We start from the raw sequence: 18,537 nt of genomic DNA, 5'->3' as shown, positions 1-18,537 counted from the left end.
AGCATTACTTGCAACTCTATGTTCTCACTGTGATAAGCAAGGTGCATAAGAGTAATGATGACAGTCTCCATTTTCGGGCGAGGCTGGGGACCAGCAGCCAAAACATCCCTTGCAGTGACTAGTTTTTCCTTTGAGGAGGTTACCAGTATAATTCCGAAGCTGGAGCTGGAAAAGGAAATGGGAAAAATTAACATCTAATGAGATACTTTAATCTGACAACGATATCTGAAAACAGTGATAAAAATAAACTATTAACAACTAACCAAAAACTAAAGTAAAACATTAAAAAAACGGATACCGAGACCATGAAGCAAGTTAATATTTCAGATCTTACAGAATGCTGTTGTTCAGAACAAAGTATCAGAGAACTTTGAGAAGGTTTTCAAGAAAGATAACTAAATTTACTTGTTTCTGCCCACAACAAATACAGAAATCAGCCTGTTTTTCATTTTTTACTCTTTATGGTATGCAACAAGAATCTGTAGAAACGAGTATCTAACAGTTTGCTTACAAGGAAACACCGTACTAATAAAAAGCCATAGGAGTATCTAACAGTTTGTCTTACAAGGAAAATACCCTACTAATAAAAATCCATAGGATAATAATAAGGTTAAATAAACAAACACCAAACTTACCAAATATCTTGGAACAGTGCCTCATGGCCATCCCACGTCTGGAATAAAATTCCAATTTGTCTTGCCAGAACAAACCTCACTCGATAATCAGAGTCATTTAGCATTAATAGAAGTCGCTCAATCATTGTCTGTGTCAAAAAAGAACTCAAATAACTGTAGAACTAAATAAAATCACGAATTCCACAAGGAACCAAGTAGAACATTTGCAAAAATAGAAACTATTAGCATTAATGGTAGAACAAGGTAACTGCCCATTCACTCATATATAATCCTAAGATAAAAGACATGATTATGTACACACACTGTAAGGTTTCTTATAGTACAATAGGAATGTCTTATCTGAAGGAAATGTTATTTTTCAACTTCAATGGTATTCGACATGAAAACTTAAGTTATGAAACGTTAAGGTAGGAACATTTTCGCTTCATGAAAACAGCTCAAAGAGAAGCAGGAGGGAGGGGTGATTATCATTATTGCAAATTTGTCATCTCTTTAAGTCTGAAGAGAGAGTAATTAATATGAAAAGTAGGCACCTGACCAGTCTGAGGATTAAGCAAAACGAGATCACATATACAGTTGATCAGCTTGACACGCCCAAACCATCCCAAGAGACCAAATTCAGAAACTTTATTCACCATTGCGCCAAGTTGGGCAAAGACCTGCACGTTACTTTAGCAATGAATAGAGCAGATCATGGAAGAAAATCGAATAATCAACTTTAAAAGGGGAAAATAGTACCTGAGAACTTTCTACATCTTTTGAAGCCAAATCACAGTTTTTTCTGAGTCCAGAAGAATCCATCCCTGAGGATGATAAAGTGCGAAGTAAAACATGCAGAGCAGTGACTATGTTAAGACAGTTACGCTTGATCTTTACTTGTGTGCTAAGCATGCCATCCAAGAAATTAACCTTTAAGTAAAATAATGAAACAAAACCCCATAAATACAAAGAAAGCTTGGTCGAGATGTAGATATAAAACCCTCTATTCTTTCTCTAAATATTTCACAGAAAATTTTCAACAATTTGAATTCTATACCAATTCATTAACATTCGGCATAGACGTCAAGCATGAAAGCTGGCATAGATGATACAGTATATTTTCCAGCACCTACACATGTAAGCAGTTTGTGGCTGTAAGGTCACCAAAAAAATTGAGATACTGATATGGGGAAAAAAAAATGCTGAAATACCTTAGGATCACATTCCTTCTCCAAGAGATTATATAGAACATCCCATGTCGGAAACTGAAGTACTGGAGAAAAACATGAGATAAGTGATATCATGCCCAACTTCCAGTTCCCCGTGGAAACAGACAGGCCGGGTATAGCTTTCCCACCCGCAGTTATAATATCCATATCTTTAGTGTCTTCAGCTAGATCTAATTCCATATCCACTATCCTGCCAACTTCTGGGGAATCAAGTGGTAACGACTTTGTAGGTATAGTGTTGGATTGGGTGTTCCATGCGTGCTCAGTGTATTCTCCATAGACTTTAGCAAAAGCCCGCAAAAGGTTCTCTAAGGAGTGAATTACAGCATCATAACTAGCGCCAAGAAGATTATGGTCTCTTCTGTTGCTGAAGACGGGAGACTTAGTAAGGGACCTCAACGAAACTATTATAGAAGCTTTCTCATTAAAATCTGAGCCAAACCCCAAGGGACCGAGACTTTGAAGATCATTGAGGCTCTTTACAATTGTTTCGACAGCATGATCCAAGCCTTCTAACAAATACTGGCATGCTTTAAAAAAGAACGAACTGCTTCCATTACTCTTCCTGAGAAATGAAAGAAAATTTGAAGAGATACAATTTAAGCTAGTACATCCAGGGTGCAGAAAAAATCACGCAGAAAAATTCACAACCACAAAATCACTTTTATGTCTTAGGCACCTACTCTTAAGAGTAAATTTTTTTTCCCAAATTACACAAACTTGCCTCTGACAGCTACATGATGACACTACAAACAGAACAAAGACGCATCTACAAGTGGTGCTCACCATCTATCAAGAAAACTATGAAACTCTTCATATAAACTATATTATATATATACATATTAAAGGAGTGAACAGTTTCAATAGAGAAAATCTGATACATAAAGAAAAATATCAGTTTTCACAAGTTTAAGAAAATACCAAGAACAGGATGAGTTGCCAAACCTTGTGATATAAGAACCATGCATAAAATGGCACAACAGAGCACATCCCATAAAGATGTCAGACAGTGGTCCTTTGGCATTGCTCTCCGGGATAATGCTAAGAAAATAGATATCCATGTCATGAAGCAATGGATCTCTTAATACCAGAGGTAGTTGTACAACGTCAGAAACTTGGCAGCTAGAGATCTGAAAATACAAAGAAATAAAACTACTGTCGCGGAAATGAGTCAGGAAAAGGCGAAAAATAAAGTAAGGATCCTTCACCTTGCTAAAATTTGAGCAAATTTTTGCTAGAGCCTCCACGGAGCATTCAAAGAGTCCAAATTTTCTTTCTATCTCAACATCATCTATCTGCAAAAGAAACAAAAACAGTGACTTTCAATTTTGGTATTGATACTTTTCTGAGATGAATCTATTCAATCCTCTAATAACAACCATAACAGGCACCTTCGCCACATCATTNGTTCCATGCGTGCTCAGTGTATTCTCCATAGACTTTAGCAAAAGCCCGCAAAAGGTTCTCTAAGGAGTGAATTACAGCATCATAACTAGCGCCAAGAAGATTATGGTCTCTTCTGTTGCTGAAGACGGGAGACTTAGTAAGGGACCTCAACGAAACTATTATAGAAGCTTTCTCATTAAAATCTGAGCCAAACCCCAAGGGACCGAGACTTTGAATATTATTGAGGCTCTTTAAAATTGTTTCGACAGCATGATCCAGGCCTTCTAACAAATACTGGCATGCTTTAAGAAAGAACGAACTGCTTCCATTACTCTTCCTGAGAAATGAAAGCAAATTGGAAGAGATACAATTTAAGCTAGTACATCCAGGGTGAAAAAAAAATCACGCAGAAAAATTCACAACCACAATCACTTTTGCGTCTTAGGCACCTACTCTGACAGCTACATGATGACACTACAAACAGAACAAAGACGCATCTACAAGTGGTTCTCACCATCTATCAAGAAAACTATGAAACTCTTCATATTCATATAAACTATATTATATATACACATATTAAAGGAGTGAACAGTTTCAATAGAAAAAATCTGATGCATAAAGAAAAATATCAGTTTTCACAAGTTTAAGAAAATACCAAGAACAGGATGAGTTGCCAAACCTTGTGATATAAGAACCATGCATAAAATGGCACAACAGAGCACATCCCATAAAGATGTCAGACAGTGGTCCTTTGGCATTGCTCTCCGGGATAATGCTAAGAAAATAGATATCCATGTCATGAAGCAATGGATCTCTTAATACCAGAGGTAGTTGTACAACGTCAGAAACTTGGCAGCTAGAGATCTGAAAATACAAAGAAATAAAACTACTGTCGCGGAAATGAGTCAGGAAAAGGCGAAAAATAAAGTAAGGATCCTTCACCTTGCTAAAATTTGAGCAAATTTTTGCTAGAGCCTCCACGGAGCATTCAAAGAGTCCAAATTTTCTTTCTATCTCAACATCATCTATCTGCAAAAGAAACAAAAACAGTGACTTTCAATTTTGGTATTGATACTTTTCTGAGATGAATCTATTCAATCCTCTAATAACAACCATAACAGGCACCTTCGCCACATCATTCACCTGTTCGTAGACATCCCATTCAGATGGTGTTGGAAGATGTTCCTTAGGTACTGGAAGTGAAGTATTGAAACCAGCACATAAGGAAAAAGCAGCTGCTGGTAGAAGCTGAACCATTCTCTCATTTAGTGTCAAACGACCCTATACATGTTAATAAGCCATAAGCAGGATTTCCAATATGATTGTGTGGTACACATCATTCGAGACATAAATCTACAATGCTTACTACACTCATTCGAGACATAAATCTACAATGCTTACTACACTCAATGAACCTGATAAGATTTTGAACTCTCTCTTACGATTTGAGTTTCACATATTAGGTGGAAATAGAATGCGGCAGCTCTTTGCAACTAGTTGACAGAAAATAACATAAAAGGGTGAAATTTCATTGCCTTTCCCAATAATTAAGTGCTTAACTACGGCTATTAAAACTGTGCAAGATCAATCTACGTTATGGTGCAAAAACTCAGGCTATTGGTTTTGTTTGGTCATATCTTAGACAACACCTCGTCCACGGACATATAGTTAGACATCTGTGCCATATATTCTTGTGTTCTTCTGGAAAAACAAAAAAACTACCTTCCAGCTTAGGGGGGCACAAACTGCTCTAAGAAGATTGCGTCGAAGATGTAAATCATCTTGCAGGTTTCCCTGCACAGTTATAGGACAAGACCATGTTAATGTAACAACTTTTCAAGACTTGTAAGTTTGGTAATATGTCAACCCAGAATGTAGATACCAAAACCATACAATTACTGTCAGAACCTGTTTACCTGGCAACCCATACGTGAAAAGTAACATGCAATGAAGTACAAGGCCGGCCTGAATAAAAGTAATAATTCTTTAGACAACAGAAGAGCCATTCAGCATCTATTAATAAAAGCCAACCATAGTCAAGCACAAATAATCTCGTAGCATTAAACATTTATAAAGAATAAGAAGCATAAACTTATTTTGATTTTTTTTTCTTCAGGAAAATGACGCTCTAGCCTATTTGCACTCAGGAAATAGCTGAACAACATGCTTATAAATTTTTGAGGATGAAAGGCTTACTCAGAAGGTATGTGCCTGAATAACTGATGATCCCACACTTCTTGAGGCAGAATCCCAACGTTTATGTGCTGCTGATTGAAGAGACAAGAACATTATGAGGATACAAGTCTTTAGAAAATTTCATAAAATTCATTTACTCACACTTGAAATAATTGATCCAAGGAGCACCAAGACGGCATCAACCTGCATTAAAATAGTGTACCACAGCCATGCGTAAGAAAATTCGTGGTATCTAATCAGCTAAACACAGCGAGTAATCGGAAACTGTTTAGCTAAAAGAACTACCAACCACCCTTAAATAGTATTGGGTAACCAAGAAACCCCTTAACCTTGATTTCCATCAAAGTATCTTCTTTATCTAAATAAATATCAACTTCTGACCAATTTCCAAATTTATTACAGAGTTGAAGTAAGAAACGGGAAATGGCTAAAAAGGAAACCCCTAATAAGTAAACCACTAACATTTGATCTAACACAAATCCCCGAAGAAAGCTTTTTCATCGTTCGAAGAAATGTTAAAACTCTAAAGTACAAGGTGTTGTCTGGTACCTTTCATTGCTGGAAACTTATTTGCTATCAAGTGTTCAGGGTGTTTTTTTTATATGTTCTCTAGTTTCATCTAGAAGAATACTGTGCGAAACAGGAAAGGATATAAGTAGATAAGTGCAACTTACAATTACACTCGTGCTACTGAATGTTGCTAGCCCATGGATTAAAGAACTCCAGATCAATTGCCAGCCACGATCTAGCTGCAAATAATGCGGTTTAGAAACTAAAACCTAACAACAAAGCAAATTAGATTCATAACAAGATATTATATTAATGAAATCAGGAATTCCAATACAAAGCTGAAATGTATAGGGCCTAAAAACCATTTCAGCAATCATACAATTAAAAGTAATAAAGATTTTTAGAATATCATAACAATTTTTATCAAAAATGGTCACATAATTTATGTAACATCAGTTGGTTCTTAACTTAACATAGAAAGCAAAATCCTATCTGTTGATAGGCTATTAATGGTCAGTTCATTCTACACCAAAACTGGTTGCCAATACACAAACACAGAAATATTATAAATTCTCAACACTCTCCTTGATATGATCAACGGATTCAAGTGTCATCTTATTTTAGTAACAATACCAAATCAGGTCTAAATCTCAGCAATGCATTTTTTTCTGTTCAAAGCTTGTCAGACTCACACACACAAAGGCATAAAGGCATGTAAAATACCTCACTTGAAGAAACAGGGGACTTTGATATGTCCGTAGTAGTATCTGAGAGTAACAAACCAGAAGAGAGCCCTTGCAAACTCCTTCAAATAAATTAAAGTTTCACAATAAACAAACTGAGATATAGGATCGGCGAATTTAACAACTTGAACGTTATATAATAAATAAAGGTCCCTAAGTGCCTCATACTAATTTGCATAGTTTTTGTATTAAACACCTCGACAGCTTATTACATGTATAAAAATATGAAGGAACTTGCTGCAAATCCACAATAGTGAACACCTGAACTCCATCATAAACGTACCTCAAAGTCCATAGTAGACCATCATACGAACGTCTCATACTGGCATCCTCCAGAAGTCTGTCACATCCAAGATTAAGTAAACAAAAGCAGTCCACTGTTACAGACTTTACAGATACCAGTAGTACTAATGAAATATCCAGGAGTAGCACCACATCTACAATTTACAGCTATTAGAATGCTATGAAAATGGATATATCAAATTATTAGTCAAGTTCTTCATCAGGAATTTAAAACAATAATCTGCCAAAGGTACTACCATCATAGCAGGCAACAATTGCCAAGTAACGTTGAATCATATTACTGTTCAGAAGTTGGTAATATGAGAAACATAAGAACAAATAGTAAACGCCACTCAGTCGATAAACACGTACTTTAAAAAAAGTACTATTTCAGGTGTGGTCTAACCAGGCTTATATATATGGTCGTCCCAACTGCTTCTTACGTTTTGGTTATCCAGTAAGATATGTGCCCAGGGAAGTATGTTCGAGGATAAAATGGCAATGGGCATTATTAAAGAGGATTATACCAGAACGTCCAAAATCAATACTCCTTGTTGACAAAAACATCCCTAAGCTCTTAGCTACTGTTCTCCGAGAGGTACAGAAGAAAGATCCATGTAATATTAAGTCTAACTTCCCAAATTACCTCTGAAAGTTCGTGCAGATGGCTTCAAACCAATAAATAAGGAGATCCTTATTGATGCGAGTACAATAAGTCCGAACTAGACAACCAAAAGTAGCACACCTGGGTAAAGCTTATGTACATCAGTCTATGTATACATAAAAACAAAGTTTCTAGGAAAAACAGGTAGCAAATAAATTATATAATTAGTGCAAGGACAGTATCTAGACTGACAGAAATACTACAGATATATCATAAAAGGGATACCCTTGAAACTTAACTTCCAGTATCACACTAACAAACAAATGGCGTACACTCATCAAAAACATTCTCATGATATGGCTACACACGTATATAGAAGAAAGAAAAAAACTCGCAAAGAAGACATCAGCAGCTTGAATATCATCTAGTAAATGCTCTCATCAGAAACATACCATAGCCATTTTCCTTCAGTTAGTGCCTCGACAAGACGCAACGCAACAGGTTGCCTCCGAGCTCGTTTCTCTGACACTGATGGTCTAGATGTTTTGACACATGCCTGCCAAAGTTTTAATTGTCACTAACACATTCACTCTACAGTCTACACAGACAAGCGGAGACGAACCAAAATTCAAGGATACACAAGGATGTAAGCAAAAAAACAGATTTGTATGATGGGATTCAATCGACAGTATTGATAGAAAAGTATTCTCAAAGTATATAAATCCAAATTCACTGCAGAGCAAAAATGATTCAGAAATCATAGATTGAATCAACTCAAAAAAGGGTGAAGGTAAGATGAAGCAAAATGAAGACACTGTTGAAAGTAAAAAAAAAATGGTCGGTTGAGTTGGAACTCTATTGTAAGCCATGTAAAGCTACTCAAAGAAAAAAGTAATTTGCATATAAAACAGGTACCTGGTAGAACACATGTGCAGCCAGCTCAACCAAGCTACTCTGATAGGTGCTCAATGCCCCTAACTTATCATCCTTGGTTGAATCACCCCTAATAAAATAATTTAATTAGACATAAATAACTTCACGAGATGTGTAGAATCTAAAGAAGTGCTCCTTCGGAAGAGAAAACTCAAAAAAGATGTACCATGATGCAGAACTTGATGAACTACCCAGATCCAATTCACGGATAACCACGTCCAAAAGTTGTTCCACCAGAGAACTAGATTGACTAGCACCCCTTGTCAAATTTAGCTGTAGCCTTCCATAAGAAACAAGTATCTCCTACAAGGCAGAACAAGAAAATAAAACATAACATAGACCATGAAACTGTACTAAGAAGAAAAAAATCAGATGATTAACAAAGGGTTACAACAAAAGCAAAAAAAAAAAACAAAACACCTTTAAGTTTTTATCATGGGTTGTTAGCCAGCAACGGAATACAAATTGTTCAACCGCATTATGAATATCAAGTGACAAAGAGCCTAAATTAGGACCATCCTTCAGCAAGAAGGTATTTACACATTCAATAAGCTTGCGTGAAAGCTTTCCCTCATCTCTGGAAGAGTTAAAATAAATTAGTATAATTTTTATGACTGTTTGCAAAAGAGGGTACAGATCTGAATGAGAGACTGACTAATAATTAAATCAGACCTTACAGAAGAGAAGATATGAATGAAGCCGTTCACAATTTCTTCTCGAAGGTCATCAGGAAAATCTCCAGAGGAGTTCTCTAGAAGTGACTGAAGCGTAAGAATATGGCGAAAAGCTTCCTCCTTCTGGCTATGTTGACCACTGCTTTTCTCGCAAAACCCTGCTTCAGCCCATTCCATGTACAGCAGCACCAAACCTTGCAAAAACATTATTTTTAAAAGAAACCCAACACCAGCATACCAACATACGCTCCAGATCCATGACAAGACCAGACAACTAACATATCTATTTGAAGAGAACTCACTGGAATATGTACGCTTCCTCATTTGGAAACGGTAATCCCTAATTTCCAAAAGATGTCGGAGTATGGTACCATACTCGGACTGAAAGCTTGGTGTATTGCTCAAGATATCATGTACATGTGCGAAGAGGGTTTTGGCCATAGATAGCAAAGGACAATGTACACCTGAGACCATTAAAACAGAGAAGTTACATAAATATGAGGATGAATTCTTGATTAGAGAAAATGCACTGTCAAAGTGTAAGCATTAAGATACATTTCTGCGAGACAACAACAAACATGTAGAACAGACAGGCACATGGAATATTAATAAGACGAACATCAAATTTATTACGGTTCCATAGTTAATACTATTGTCCACCAATGTTCATGTTCTTCCAGTTTATTCTTTGATCGTCTTCTACAAATAAAACATGGCACTTTTCCGGTTCCGTTAATTGACTGATAAAACCGAATGGCTTTTTTAAGCTGACTTGAGCACATAGTAACTATACGGAACACTAAATCAGATTATTACACGTTTCTGACCAGGAGACTTGATATTCTGCAATTCGAATCACATCATGAAGCATCTTTGCAAGCATAAAGAAATTCCAGAAAAAAAGCAAAAGCATGTTACTAAAAATCTCATTCACCAAAAAATTAATCTATCTCTCACCAGGAAACCTAGTTTCTTCTGTTCTCTGAATAACAACTCGAAGCGTCTTTGCAAAAGTTGGTTTAGGGAGACGTCTCTTGCTACCTGACACCTCCATTGAGACACATTGAATGAGAAGTTTAACCAAAAAGGGCCATGTTTCAGCTGCAATGAGAATTAAGGTTACTGGATTAGCTTCAAAACTTGATGCACTGCATAGTAGTAGCACCAATGTCGCAGAAGAAAATAATCACTACCTACCATTTGGAATCTCGTCCAAGTTAAGTTTAGCTGTGTTTTGTGAAAGAAATATACAAAAGGTAATTGACCTTTCCCCTTCAAGCCATGTATTCAGTAACTTCACACCATCCTGGATATACAGATTATGTATGAAATTCATCAACATGAGAAACCTTGAAATTTAATTTTTCCTTTTCTCAGATTTGACACACAACGAAATAAGTATATCAACGTTTTAAAACCAAACCCACGCGAGATTAATAGAAACCGAGCCGTATTGCAAGTATAAGGAAACGCTAAAGCATCGTTGTGAAAACCCACAACGAAATCAAGATAACAAGCCACATAGATACACCAAAACCCTCAATTTATCAACCCCTTTTCCCCCTGAAACCCAAAAACGATTAAAAAAAGGATAACTGAAAAGCTTTACTTCGCGAGTCTTGGCTTTGTCCGACGAGAGCTTGGAGACGATCTCATGAACATCTCTCGAAGTAACCATGGCGAAATCGAACTAGCGCATAATCCGAGAATCACGACAATGTTACAAGTGTCACCACCGGTGAAATTGATTTTGAATTGACCGAGGAGAACAGGGTTTAGTTCAGGGTTTACTGTGAAATAGACGGGACTCACCGACTATAGCAATTTATATATAGGCCCTTATACTTTTGTAACTTCCACAGATTTACCCTAATCGAACCGTTAGATGATTATTCAGCCGACCTAATTTACATATAAGTCCCTACGCTTTATAATTTAAAATTTAAAACGTATTTGCCTAAATCGAACCGTTACAAGCTGCGGTTTTCGTGATTATATAATCCAATCGAACCGTTATGCTATGGACTCACCAGCACAGCCACAATTTGACTATTATTACATAAAGCCCCTATATTTTCCAACTTACACGCATTTGCCCCAATCGAACAATTATAGTCTCTTCTCTTGATCATACTCCAATTGAACCAAATTATGACTATGTAGGAGTGAGACTAATCAACTGACCAGTTTACCATTTCACTCATTTGCTCAATCCAACAGTTATCTTCGATTTTTTGTAATAATCTTCCAGTGAAACTCTTCGATTTCTGGTAGTTTTGGTTCTATCTTCCCTACCATTCATGGACAATTCCTTCCCCTTCATATATATATATATATGGGTTCTCCTCAAAGCTTCTTTCTTGTTTTATCTCGTTGATTTGTGTTTTGTAGATCATAGAATGCAGATGAGCCACTCGAGCTAATGATTAGGGAGAGAGATTAAGTTATAAGTATGTCACTATTTCCAACAGAAATCTTGATTAAGGGACTTAATATAAGATTAGGGAAAGAAATTACGTTATAAGTAAGTTACTGTGGCTGTGTGATTGAGGTGGCCTCTGAGTGTTCTTTTCGGCTTTTGTACTTCTATGTTAATACACAGTGAATTAGGTAGAAACAGAATAGGGAACTTTTCAAGCATATCAATGTCTCTCTACTTGTACATACACAGTGACTTACAACGGAAATACGTCAGATCTTGATGGAAATTATCAAGTAGGCAAGAACTACACTGAAGGATGGAGATTACATAATCTAAAGAGCTTTAAGCTATCAAGGAAAAAGTTATTAGAAGAATATTGCCAACATCTTCTATTATCTAATCTTAGTCTAGAACTACCGTCAAACTAAAAGACTGGAAACACAAGAACCCAGTTCATAAGATGGAATCAAAAGTTACAACACATGGTACACAATAGAAAGCCTGAGAAGATCACATTGATGATGAATGTTAGGGATCATTCAGGAAGAAGAAGAGCTCGGCATAGAACTAACCTTCTCCAAAAGCCCAGTGATCTCGCTTTTCAGTTTCGCCTTCGTCTCTCTTGATAAACTATCACCAGATTTCTCCAGCATTGCTGTCATTATCAACAGATTCTGCCTCATTGACTCCACACTGGTAGGTATGTTGTTCGCTATCGGTATGGGACTAACATGTGAGATTACCGGCATCCGCGGGGCTATGTTCCTTTGAACGGTTATCAATTTTTGCTGTAACCTGAAACTCACTAAGGTTTCACCATAAGGGTTAGCTTTCTCTAAGCTTTTAACTGCTTCAATCGCATCGGAACTACTCACAAACGCGACCTGAGCACCACTAAATTCTTCTGAAACGTGTGTTTCGGAAGAATCCAAAGGACCAAACGCAGAGAATCTCGAGGTTAGGTCGTCCCTCGAAGGCATTGACACTCGGGAGGAAAAATTCAAGAAGAGAATTGTGATTCCTCTGGTTATACCATTAGATAACTCCTCTTTCCTCCGGCGTCTTCTGCGCTGAGTAGGCTCAACTTGAGGCAAAACCGAAGCTGGCTCTGTAATCATCCCATTTAAGTCAGGTATACCAGTAGTGGAATGTGCAACTATTGGAAGCTCTTGTGCATTCTTCCGCTTCCTTCCTCTCTTCTTCTTCCCTGAACCAGTGAAAAGGTCTTCACTCGTGAAGTGTCTGAATGAAGCTGGCTGGCTAGAAACAAACTGAGTTCCTGAGACTTTGTTGGTTGAACAAGGAGATGTCACCTGAAAGTTGAGTATCATAGATCTCGGTCTATTCTCCTCTTGTGGGCAGACATTAGGCGGCATTAACATCTCAGGTCTTTGAAAATGCTCATACTCTACAATATCTAAAGCATTGCCTCCGCTGTTTAGGTCCGGTACAAGTGTAGCAGCAGTGCGGCTGAGTGTATCTCCCATCATAGTAGGTCTCCCGTCTGGAAATCGAACCAATGGTGTTTCTTGGAAATCTTTCGAAAGTAGCTTATTAGCAACAGAACTAGAAGAATCGGAGTGACCAATGATATGATTGATCTTTGTCTTCCCTGAATTCTTTGACTTGGAGGCCTCTTGCTCATTATCTGGAGTTGAAACACAATTAAGAGACTCGATCTTTGACTTCTCTGATATCTGCGACTCGAAGGTCTTCTTCTCAGTATCAGCAACTGTCACACCACTGAAAAGCTCGATCTTTGACTTCCCTAATTTCTTTGACTTTGAGGTTTTCTGATGAGTACCACGATTTGCATTTCTAGCTAACATCAAATCCTTGAAACCAGCCATGTTAGCCAACTGCATCTTGTAAGCATTTTCATCATGAAACACAGAAATTCTGAATTTGGAGAAGAACCACTCAAAGAGACCAGTATTTTCAGTCTCTTGTGAACAATTCTGGTCCACAGCAAGCAGCTTGAGGTTAGATATCAAATCAGAAGGAGGCACATTTACTAGATGGTCTCTGGCAGACACATTGTCAACCTCACTTACAAATTTCCTAAACCATTCTTTACGAAACCTGTTCCTGCTATTACCTGCAACAACAGATGGAGAACCGATGAACTGACTGTCATTCATCTTAGCAGTGAAACTTTTCCTACCCTCATTTTCGTGTAGCTGGTTCATTGGTATCTGCTTATGTCCAAAGAGAGTATAAAAAGCTGATAACCGACAGTGCATAACTCTAGACTCGAGTACCCCAGCATTCGAAACACATTTAGCAATATCCTTCAGCTGAGTAACAAACTCTTTTGGTTCCAACCGATCTACCGAGAATTCACGCAGTATCAAAGGTTTGCTCTTCCAAGTTGGTACATTTTTAGCTGACACTATTCCATTCCCATCAGCAATGCAAGAGCAAGTCATATCAAGCGTCAACGAGTTGCTCAACAAGGACATAGCTTTCTCTAACGCAGCGAAAAACCCAATATCGTTTCTATGATTCCGGACTTGCTCAAAGCTCTCTTTAAAAGGCTTCAACTTTGAAGATGCAAACCACGAAACAAGATGGCTCTGACCAATAAACCTAACCATAAAACTATCCTTTGCGTCAGCTTTGAAATCAACCACTTCTCCTGGCCACCATTTCTTGTATTTATTCATGACCCATACAAGATTCCCAATCAGAAACTCCTGAGTTTCATCCTCTCTGTACCCATTTCTTTTAACGAGACTCTCATTGACACAACTACCTTTAGACTCAAAGACATTGTGAGAAGAATTCCCAGTTAAAGAACCACTAAAATCAACAACAAGAGATATATTCCCTCCAGAGACTTGAATCTTCCTCACTTTATCACCACCTTCTTCGTCTTCTTCTTCCATTAATGCCTCCTTAACCGAAAATTTCCCATCGCATTTCAATCCATCCATACCGAAATCTCCAGAACCTGAAGCCACCACTAGACTAGATTCCTGATTAAAGGCTCCTCTTAGGGTTTTCTTATCTGGGTTTTGTAATTTCATCACTACACCCAAAAAAACAGAAACAAAAAAAACCATCTTTCAGAATCAAGAGACCATCTTTCTCATATATCATCATCACAGAAGATCAAATTTTCAAGAAAAAAAAAAAGAGAAAACATCAAATCAGGAAAATGAAACCCTTGGAACAAAAATACCAAACTGAAACCCCAAAAAAAAAAATGTAAAATTTTTTCATGGAGATGAAATTAACAAACAACAAAAGTTACCTGTGAGGCGAAACAGAAGAAATTTGGATCAAATGTCTTTTTTTTTTTTTTGGTTTCACACAGTTAAATCAAGCAATGTGACTCTTGTAGAAGCGGAATAGAAATTGTGTGAGAGTGAGTGAAGTGTGTGAGAAAGAGATAGAGAAATAAAGAAAGAGAGAGAGAGGTGTGAAATGTACTTACTGTATGTGGTCGTTCTTCGTCTTCGTTGTCGTCGGTGAGAGATTCGTTTCGACGTATTACTAACTCTCGTTCATCTCATTGGTCTCTCAAGTACACAGTACGTCAGAGTCAGAGCTATATATAACTTAAACCGGAAATTAATTACCAAAACCGTAGTATTTAACAGTAAACCGTAACAGTCTCACCGATAAACACGAGGCTTCAACTGGATTGATTCCCTTCCATTAAACACGCAATCTATTGTTGTTTGTTTCTGTTCCTTTCTTCAATTCATTTAAAGCTTTTTACAAAACAAAATTTTAAAAAGAAATAAAGCACTAAACTAGTGAAAAATCTTTTAAAAATATTATAGCTATAAAAAAAATTTGTAAACATTAAATAAATTTACCAATATAAATAAACCACAAAAATTGGGAATTTTGATTTAAAAAGACGTTTTTATAAAACTTGTCCATCTATGATTTCTACGGCAAATTATTGATTATACCTAAACTACCTTTTAAATCAAAGAAACTACATTTTAAACAATTTTAAAGTTTAAATTCCCTAAAAACAAATTAACAAGTTAGAAAGAGTAAGATTTAAGGTTGGCTCAAAGGTGTTTTTGATGAAAAATGGTGTTTTAACATTGAAAAATATTGTTCTGCAATATTTAGAATACATCTTCTACTAATTGTATATATTCTGAAGATATAAGATTATGAATTCTACGCACTATACATGTTCTAAGTATGGTAGGTTACAAATTCTATGCATTGTACTTGTTTTGTAAACTTTAGAATAAATATATATTCTAAAACTTTTAGAAGTCAAATGTTGTATGTGTTCTACTATAAGTAGAATATATATTCTACACATAACTCTATGTTCTACAAATGTTAGAATTTGTTTTCTTCACTTTATACATATTCTACAAAAGTCAGAATATGAAATCTACATTTTATCATGTGTCCTACAAAAATTAGAACACTGATTCTACACTTAACTCTATGTTCTTCATTATTTAGAAAGTCTATTCTACACAGTTTACAATTATGTTAAACAAGTAAACTGAATCCTAAATTAAAGGAAACAAAATATTTACGTAATCCCGAAATTATGCAAATCATATATATTCTTAAGATTACATTCTAACACGTTTAGAATACGTGATATGATAACATTATTAACCGATCAGGTTAAAATACTTGGGAGATTTTTTCATTCTTTTCATTATTTTCCTACGCTTCTGTACTTGTTAACCTAAATTTTTGTTCTTTCATTCAAGAGTTCATTCTGCAATATGTTGCAAATTTGTGTCACATGTGGTATATGGAGATGTATCGGCCAAAATGAATGGAGATTTATTGTTGATGAAGAAAAACGTGGGAGACTTCTTACTTTTCAAGCCAATTCAACTCTTGAAGAGATAAAAATGATGGTTTTGGAAAACTACGAAATACAACAAAATATGGTTGATGTGGAATTCAGTTATTTACCCTTTGATCTCAGTGTTGATTCTCCTCCGGTTGTTATGATGAATGATCGCCAAGTAAATTTTTTTGTAGCTTATTGGAAAATGAAGAACAACATACGGTTGTGTGTGAGGTTTAAAGTCACCATGAATGATAGAAGCAATATTGATTTGAATAAGGAACCAAGCGATTCAAGTGACAGACGTTGAAGGTCTTCTGCGTGAAAAACCGCCAAAATCTGTGAGCAAAGCAAAATCGAATGATTGTAACTTTAACTTCGTAGGACGCTGAAGCTGGTGCTAGATCTATGATGGTTGATTATATGGTAAATAAGGGGCAATATTTCAAAAGCAAGGAAGCTTTACAGGCAAGTTTAAAAAAATTTGCGATGAAGTATAACTTCGATTACAGAGTTACAAAATCTGATACAAGATTATGGTGTCTACGCTGTATTGATAATGTTTGCAAATGGCGTGTTCATGCTGAGTGCTTAGAAGGGTCTACATATTGGAAAATCAACAAGTATGTGGGTAACCATACATGTGCTCCTTCAAGGAAAAAGAAATTTGGTAGGACAACTTTAGCAAGAACAATCAGGAATCTCATCAAACATAATTATGAGGGTGTCAAGGAGGGGCCTAAACCCAATGAGATCATTAATATTATGCGTACACATAATGGATGTGAGCTAACTTATTCCCAAGATTGGGAATCTCGTGAGTATGCAGTTAACGAAGTAAGAGGAATCCCAGAGAAAAGTTTTGGTAAGATACCAAAATACTAGCACATGCTAAAAGAGGCGAATCCTGGTACGCATACAAATTATGAAATTGATTGTGATGGTGGATTCAAGTATCTATTCATTTCATTTGGTCAATCAGTAAGAGGGTTCTACAAGAAAATTTGGAACGTAATTGTAGTTGACGGAACGTTTTTAAAGAGCAAATACAAAGGAGTTCTACAAGTTGCTACGACCATAGATGGTAACTCTAGTTTGTATCCAATTGCATTTGGGATTGTTGATTCTTAGAATGATTGTTCGTGGGAGTGGTTTCTAATGCAGCTTAAGGTTGTTATTGCGGATGACAAAGATTTACCTTTTGTGTCAGATCGACATATATCGATTGGGAAAATGATTCTAAAAATCTACCCATTTGCTAAACATGGTATTTGCATCCATCACTTGATAGGTAATGTGGTAACAAATTTTATAGGAAGAGGTATGGCTGGTCGTGTTGCAAAAGCTTCAAAAGCGTATAGAGTTGCTGAATTTAAGAAACATTTTGCAGAAATTTGCAATATCAGTCTGGCGATTGGAAGTTATCTAGAGGATGTCGATGTGACAAAGTGGGCTCGATGTCATATTCCTGGTTATAGATATGACATTAACACCAACAAACCTGTTGAATCAATAAATTCAGCTTTGAGATCACCGAGAGAGTATCCAATAATTCCTCTGTTAGATAGCATTAGAGAAATGCTAACCCACTGGTTTTATGAGCGTATGGCATTAAGTGCGCAGCAGAATGACCATTTAACCATTGAGGTGGAGAACAAGATTTCTAGAAGAATAGAGAAAGCTGAAAACTTTAAAGGTTATCCTATTTCTCAATTCAGATTGCAGATTAAAGGTAAAGGAGTAGACTATATTGTTGATTTGGAGAAGATGACTTGTTCATGTGGAAAGTTCGAGATAGGAAAAATTTCTTGTAGACACGCCATCAAAGCATCTTTTAGCAGTGGAAAAGATTTGTACTCATACGTTGATGATCTGTTTACCACTTCTGCATGGAAATCATTGTATGAGGAAACCATTAATCCTATTGGTGTTCTTGAAGATGAATGGCGTGTTCCCGAATCTGTTAGTGATGTAAAAATTGTACCACCTTAGACAAGAAGAGGAGCTGGTAGGCGAAGAAAAAGAAGATACGAGACAGTGGAAGAAAAGATAAGATCTTCACAAGGAGCGAAGAGGTGTAAGTGTGGCCGTTGTGGTAAAGAAGGTCACAATAGGTCGACATGTGAAAATGCAATCTAATAATCGATTTGTG

The 18,537-nt window shown here is 36.5% G+C and overlaps 2 protein-coding genes across 3 annotated transcripts in view; both read right to left on the bottom strand.

Annotated features, from left to right (window-relative positions):
- The window catches only part of LOC104698953 (serine/threonine-protein kinase ATM-like), a 34,776-nt gene extending 23,827 nt beyond the window's left edge, over positions 1–10,949 (bottom strand). The window contains exons 1-26 of the mRNA XM_019246333.1: positions 10,781–10,949; positions 10,369–10,477; positions 10,129–10,272; positions 9,474–9,635; positions 9,170–9,365; positions 8,918–9,074; positions 8,664–8,800; positions 8,480–8,567; positions 8,017–8,120; positions 7,607–7,705; positions 6,962–7,018; positions 6,659–6,740; positions 6,100–6,174; positions 5,567–5,608; positions 5,426–5,496; positions 5,146–5,194; positions 4,952–5,023; positions 4,373–4,510; positions 4,172–4,258; positions 3,909–4,093; positions 1,826–2,408; positions 1,672–1,743; positions 1,374–1,544; positions 1,169–1,294; positions 636–763; positions 9–165 (exon numbers count right to left, since the gene is read on the bottom strand). Of these exons, the coding sequence (XP_019101878.1) occupies positions 9–165; positions 636–763; positions 1,169–1,294; positions 1,374–1,544; positions 1,672–1,743; positions 1,826–2,408; positions 3,909–4,093; positions 4,172–4,258; positions 4,373–4,510; positions 4,952–5,023; positions 5,146–5,194; positions 5,426–5,496; positions 5,567–5,608; positions 6,100–6,174; positions 6,659–6,740; positions 6,962–7,018; positions 7,607–7,705; positions 8,017–8,120; positions 8,480–8,567; positions 8,664–8,800; positions 8,918–9,074; positions 9,170–9,365; positions 9,474–9,635; positions 10,129–10,272; positions 10,369–10,477; positions 10,781–10,849 (3,360 nt within the window). The 5' untranslated portion in view covers positions 10,850–10,949. The remainder of the gene's footprint in view (positions 1–8; positions 166–635; positions 764–1,168; positions 1,295–1,373; positions 1,545–1,671; positions 1,744–1,825; positions 2,409–3,908; positions 4,094–4,171; positions 4,259–4,372; positions 4,511–4,951; positions 5,024–5,145; positions 5,195–5,425; positions 5,497–5,566; positions 5,609–6,099; positions 6,175–6,658; positions 6,741–6,961; positions 7,019–7,606; positions 7,706–8,016; positions 8,121–8,479; positions 8,568–8,663; positions 8,801–8,917; positions 9,075–9,169; positions 9,366–9,473; positions 9,636–10,128; positions 10,273–10,368; positions 10,478–10,780) is intronic.
- On the bottom strand, positions 11,778–15,132 carry LOC109133482 (serine/threonine-protein kinase ATM-like). Of its 2 annotated transcripts, none has more exons than XM_019246735.1 (2): positions 15,033–15,132; positions 11,778–14,624 (listed from the first exon to the last, which is right to left on the bottom strand). In XM_019246735.1, coding segments are annotated over exons 1-2 (2,493 nt in total). In that variant the 5' UTR covers positions 15,034–15,132; the 3' UTR covers positions 11,778–12,132. The 2 variants fall into 2 exon arrangements, with proteins under 2 accessions (XP_019102280.1, XP_019102281.1); XM_019246736.1 differs by lacking the exon at positions 15,033–15,132 and adding an exon at positions 14,850–15,020.

The sequence above is a fragment of the Camelina sativa genome, chromosome 6, assembly GCF_000633955.1.
Source record: "Camelina sativa cultivar DH55 chromosome 6, Cs, whole genome shotgun sequence".
Taxonomy (NCBI): domain Eukaryota; kingdom Viridiplantae; phylum Streptophyta; class Magnoliopsida; order Brassicales; family Brassicaceae; genus Camelina; species Camelina sativa.
Note: the sequence above shows the minus strand (reverse complement) of the source record. Positions and strands in the feature narration are given on the sequence as shown.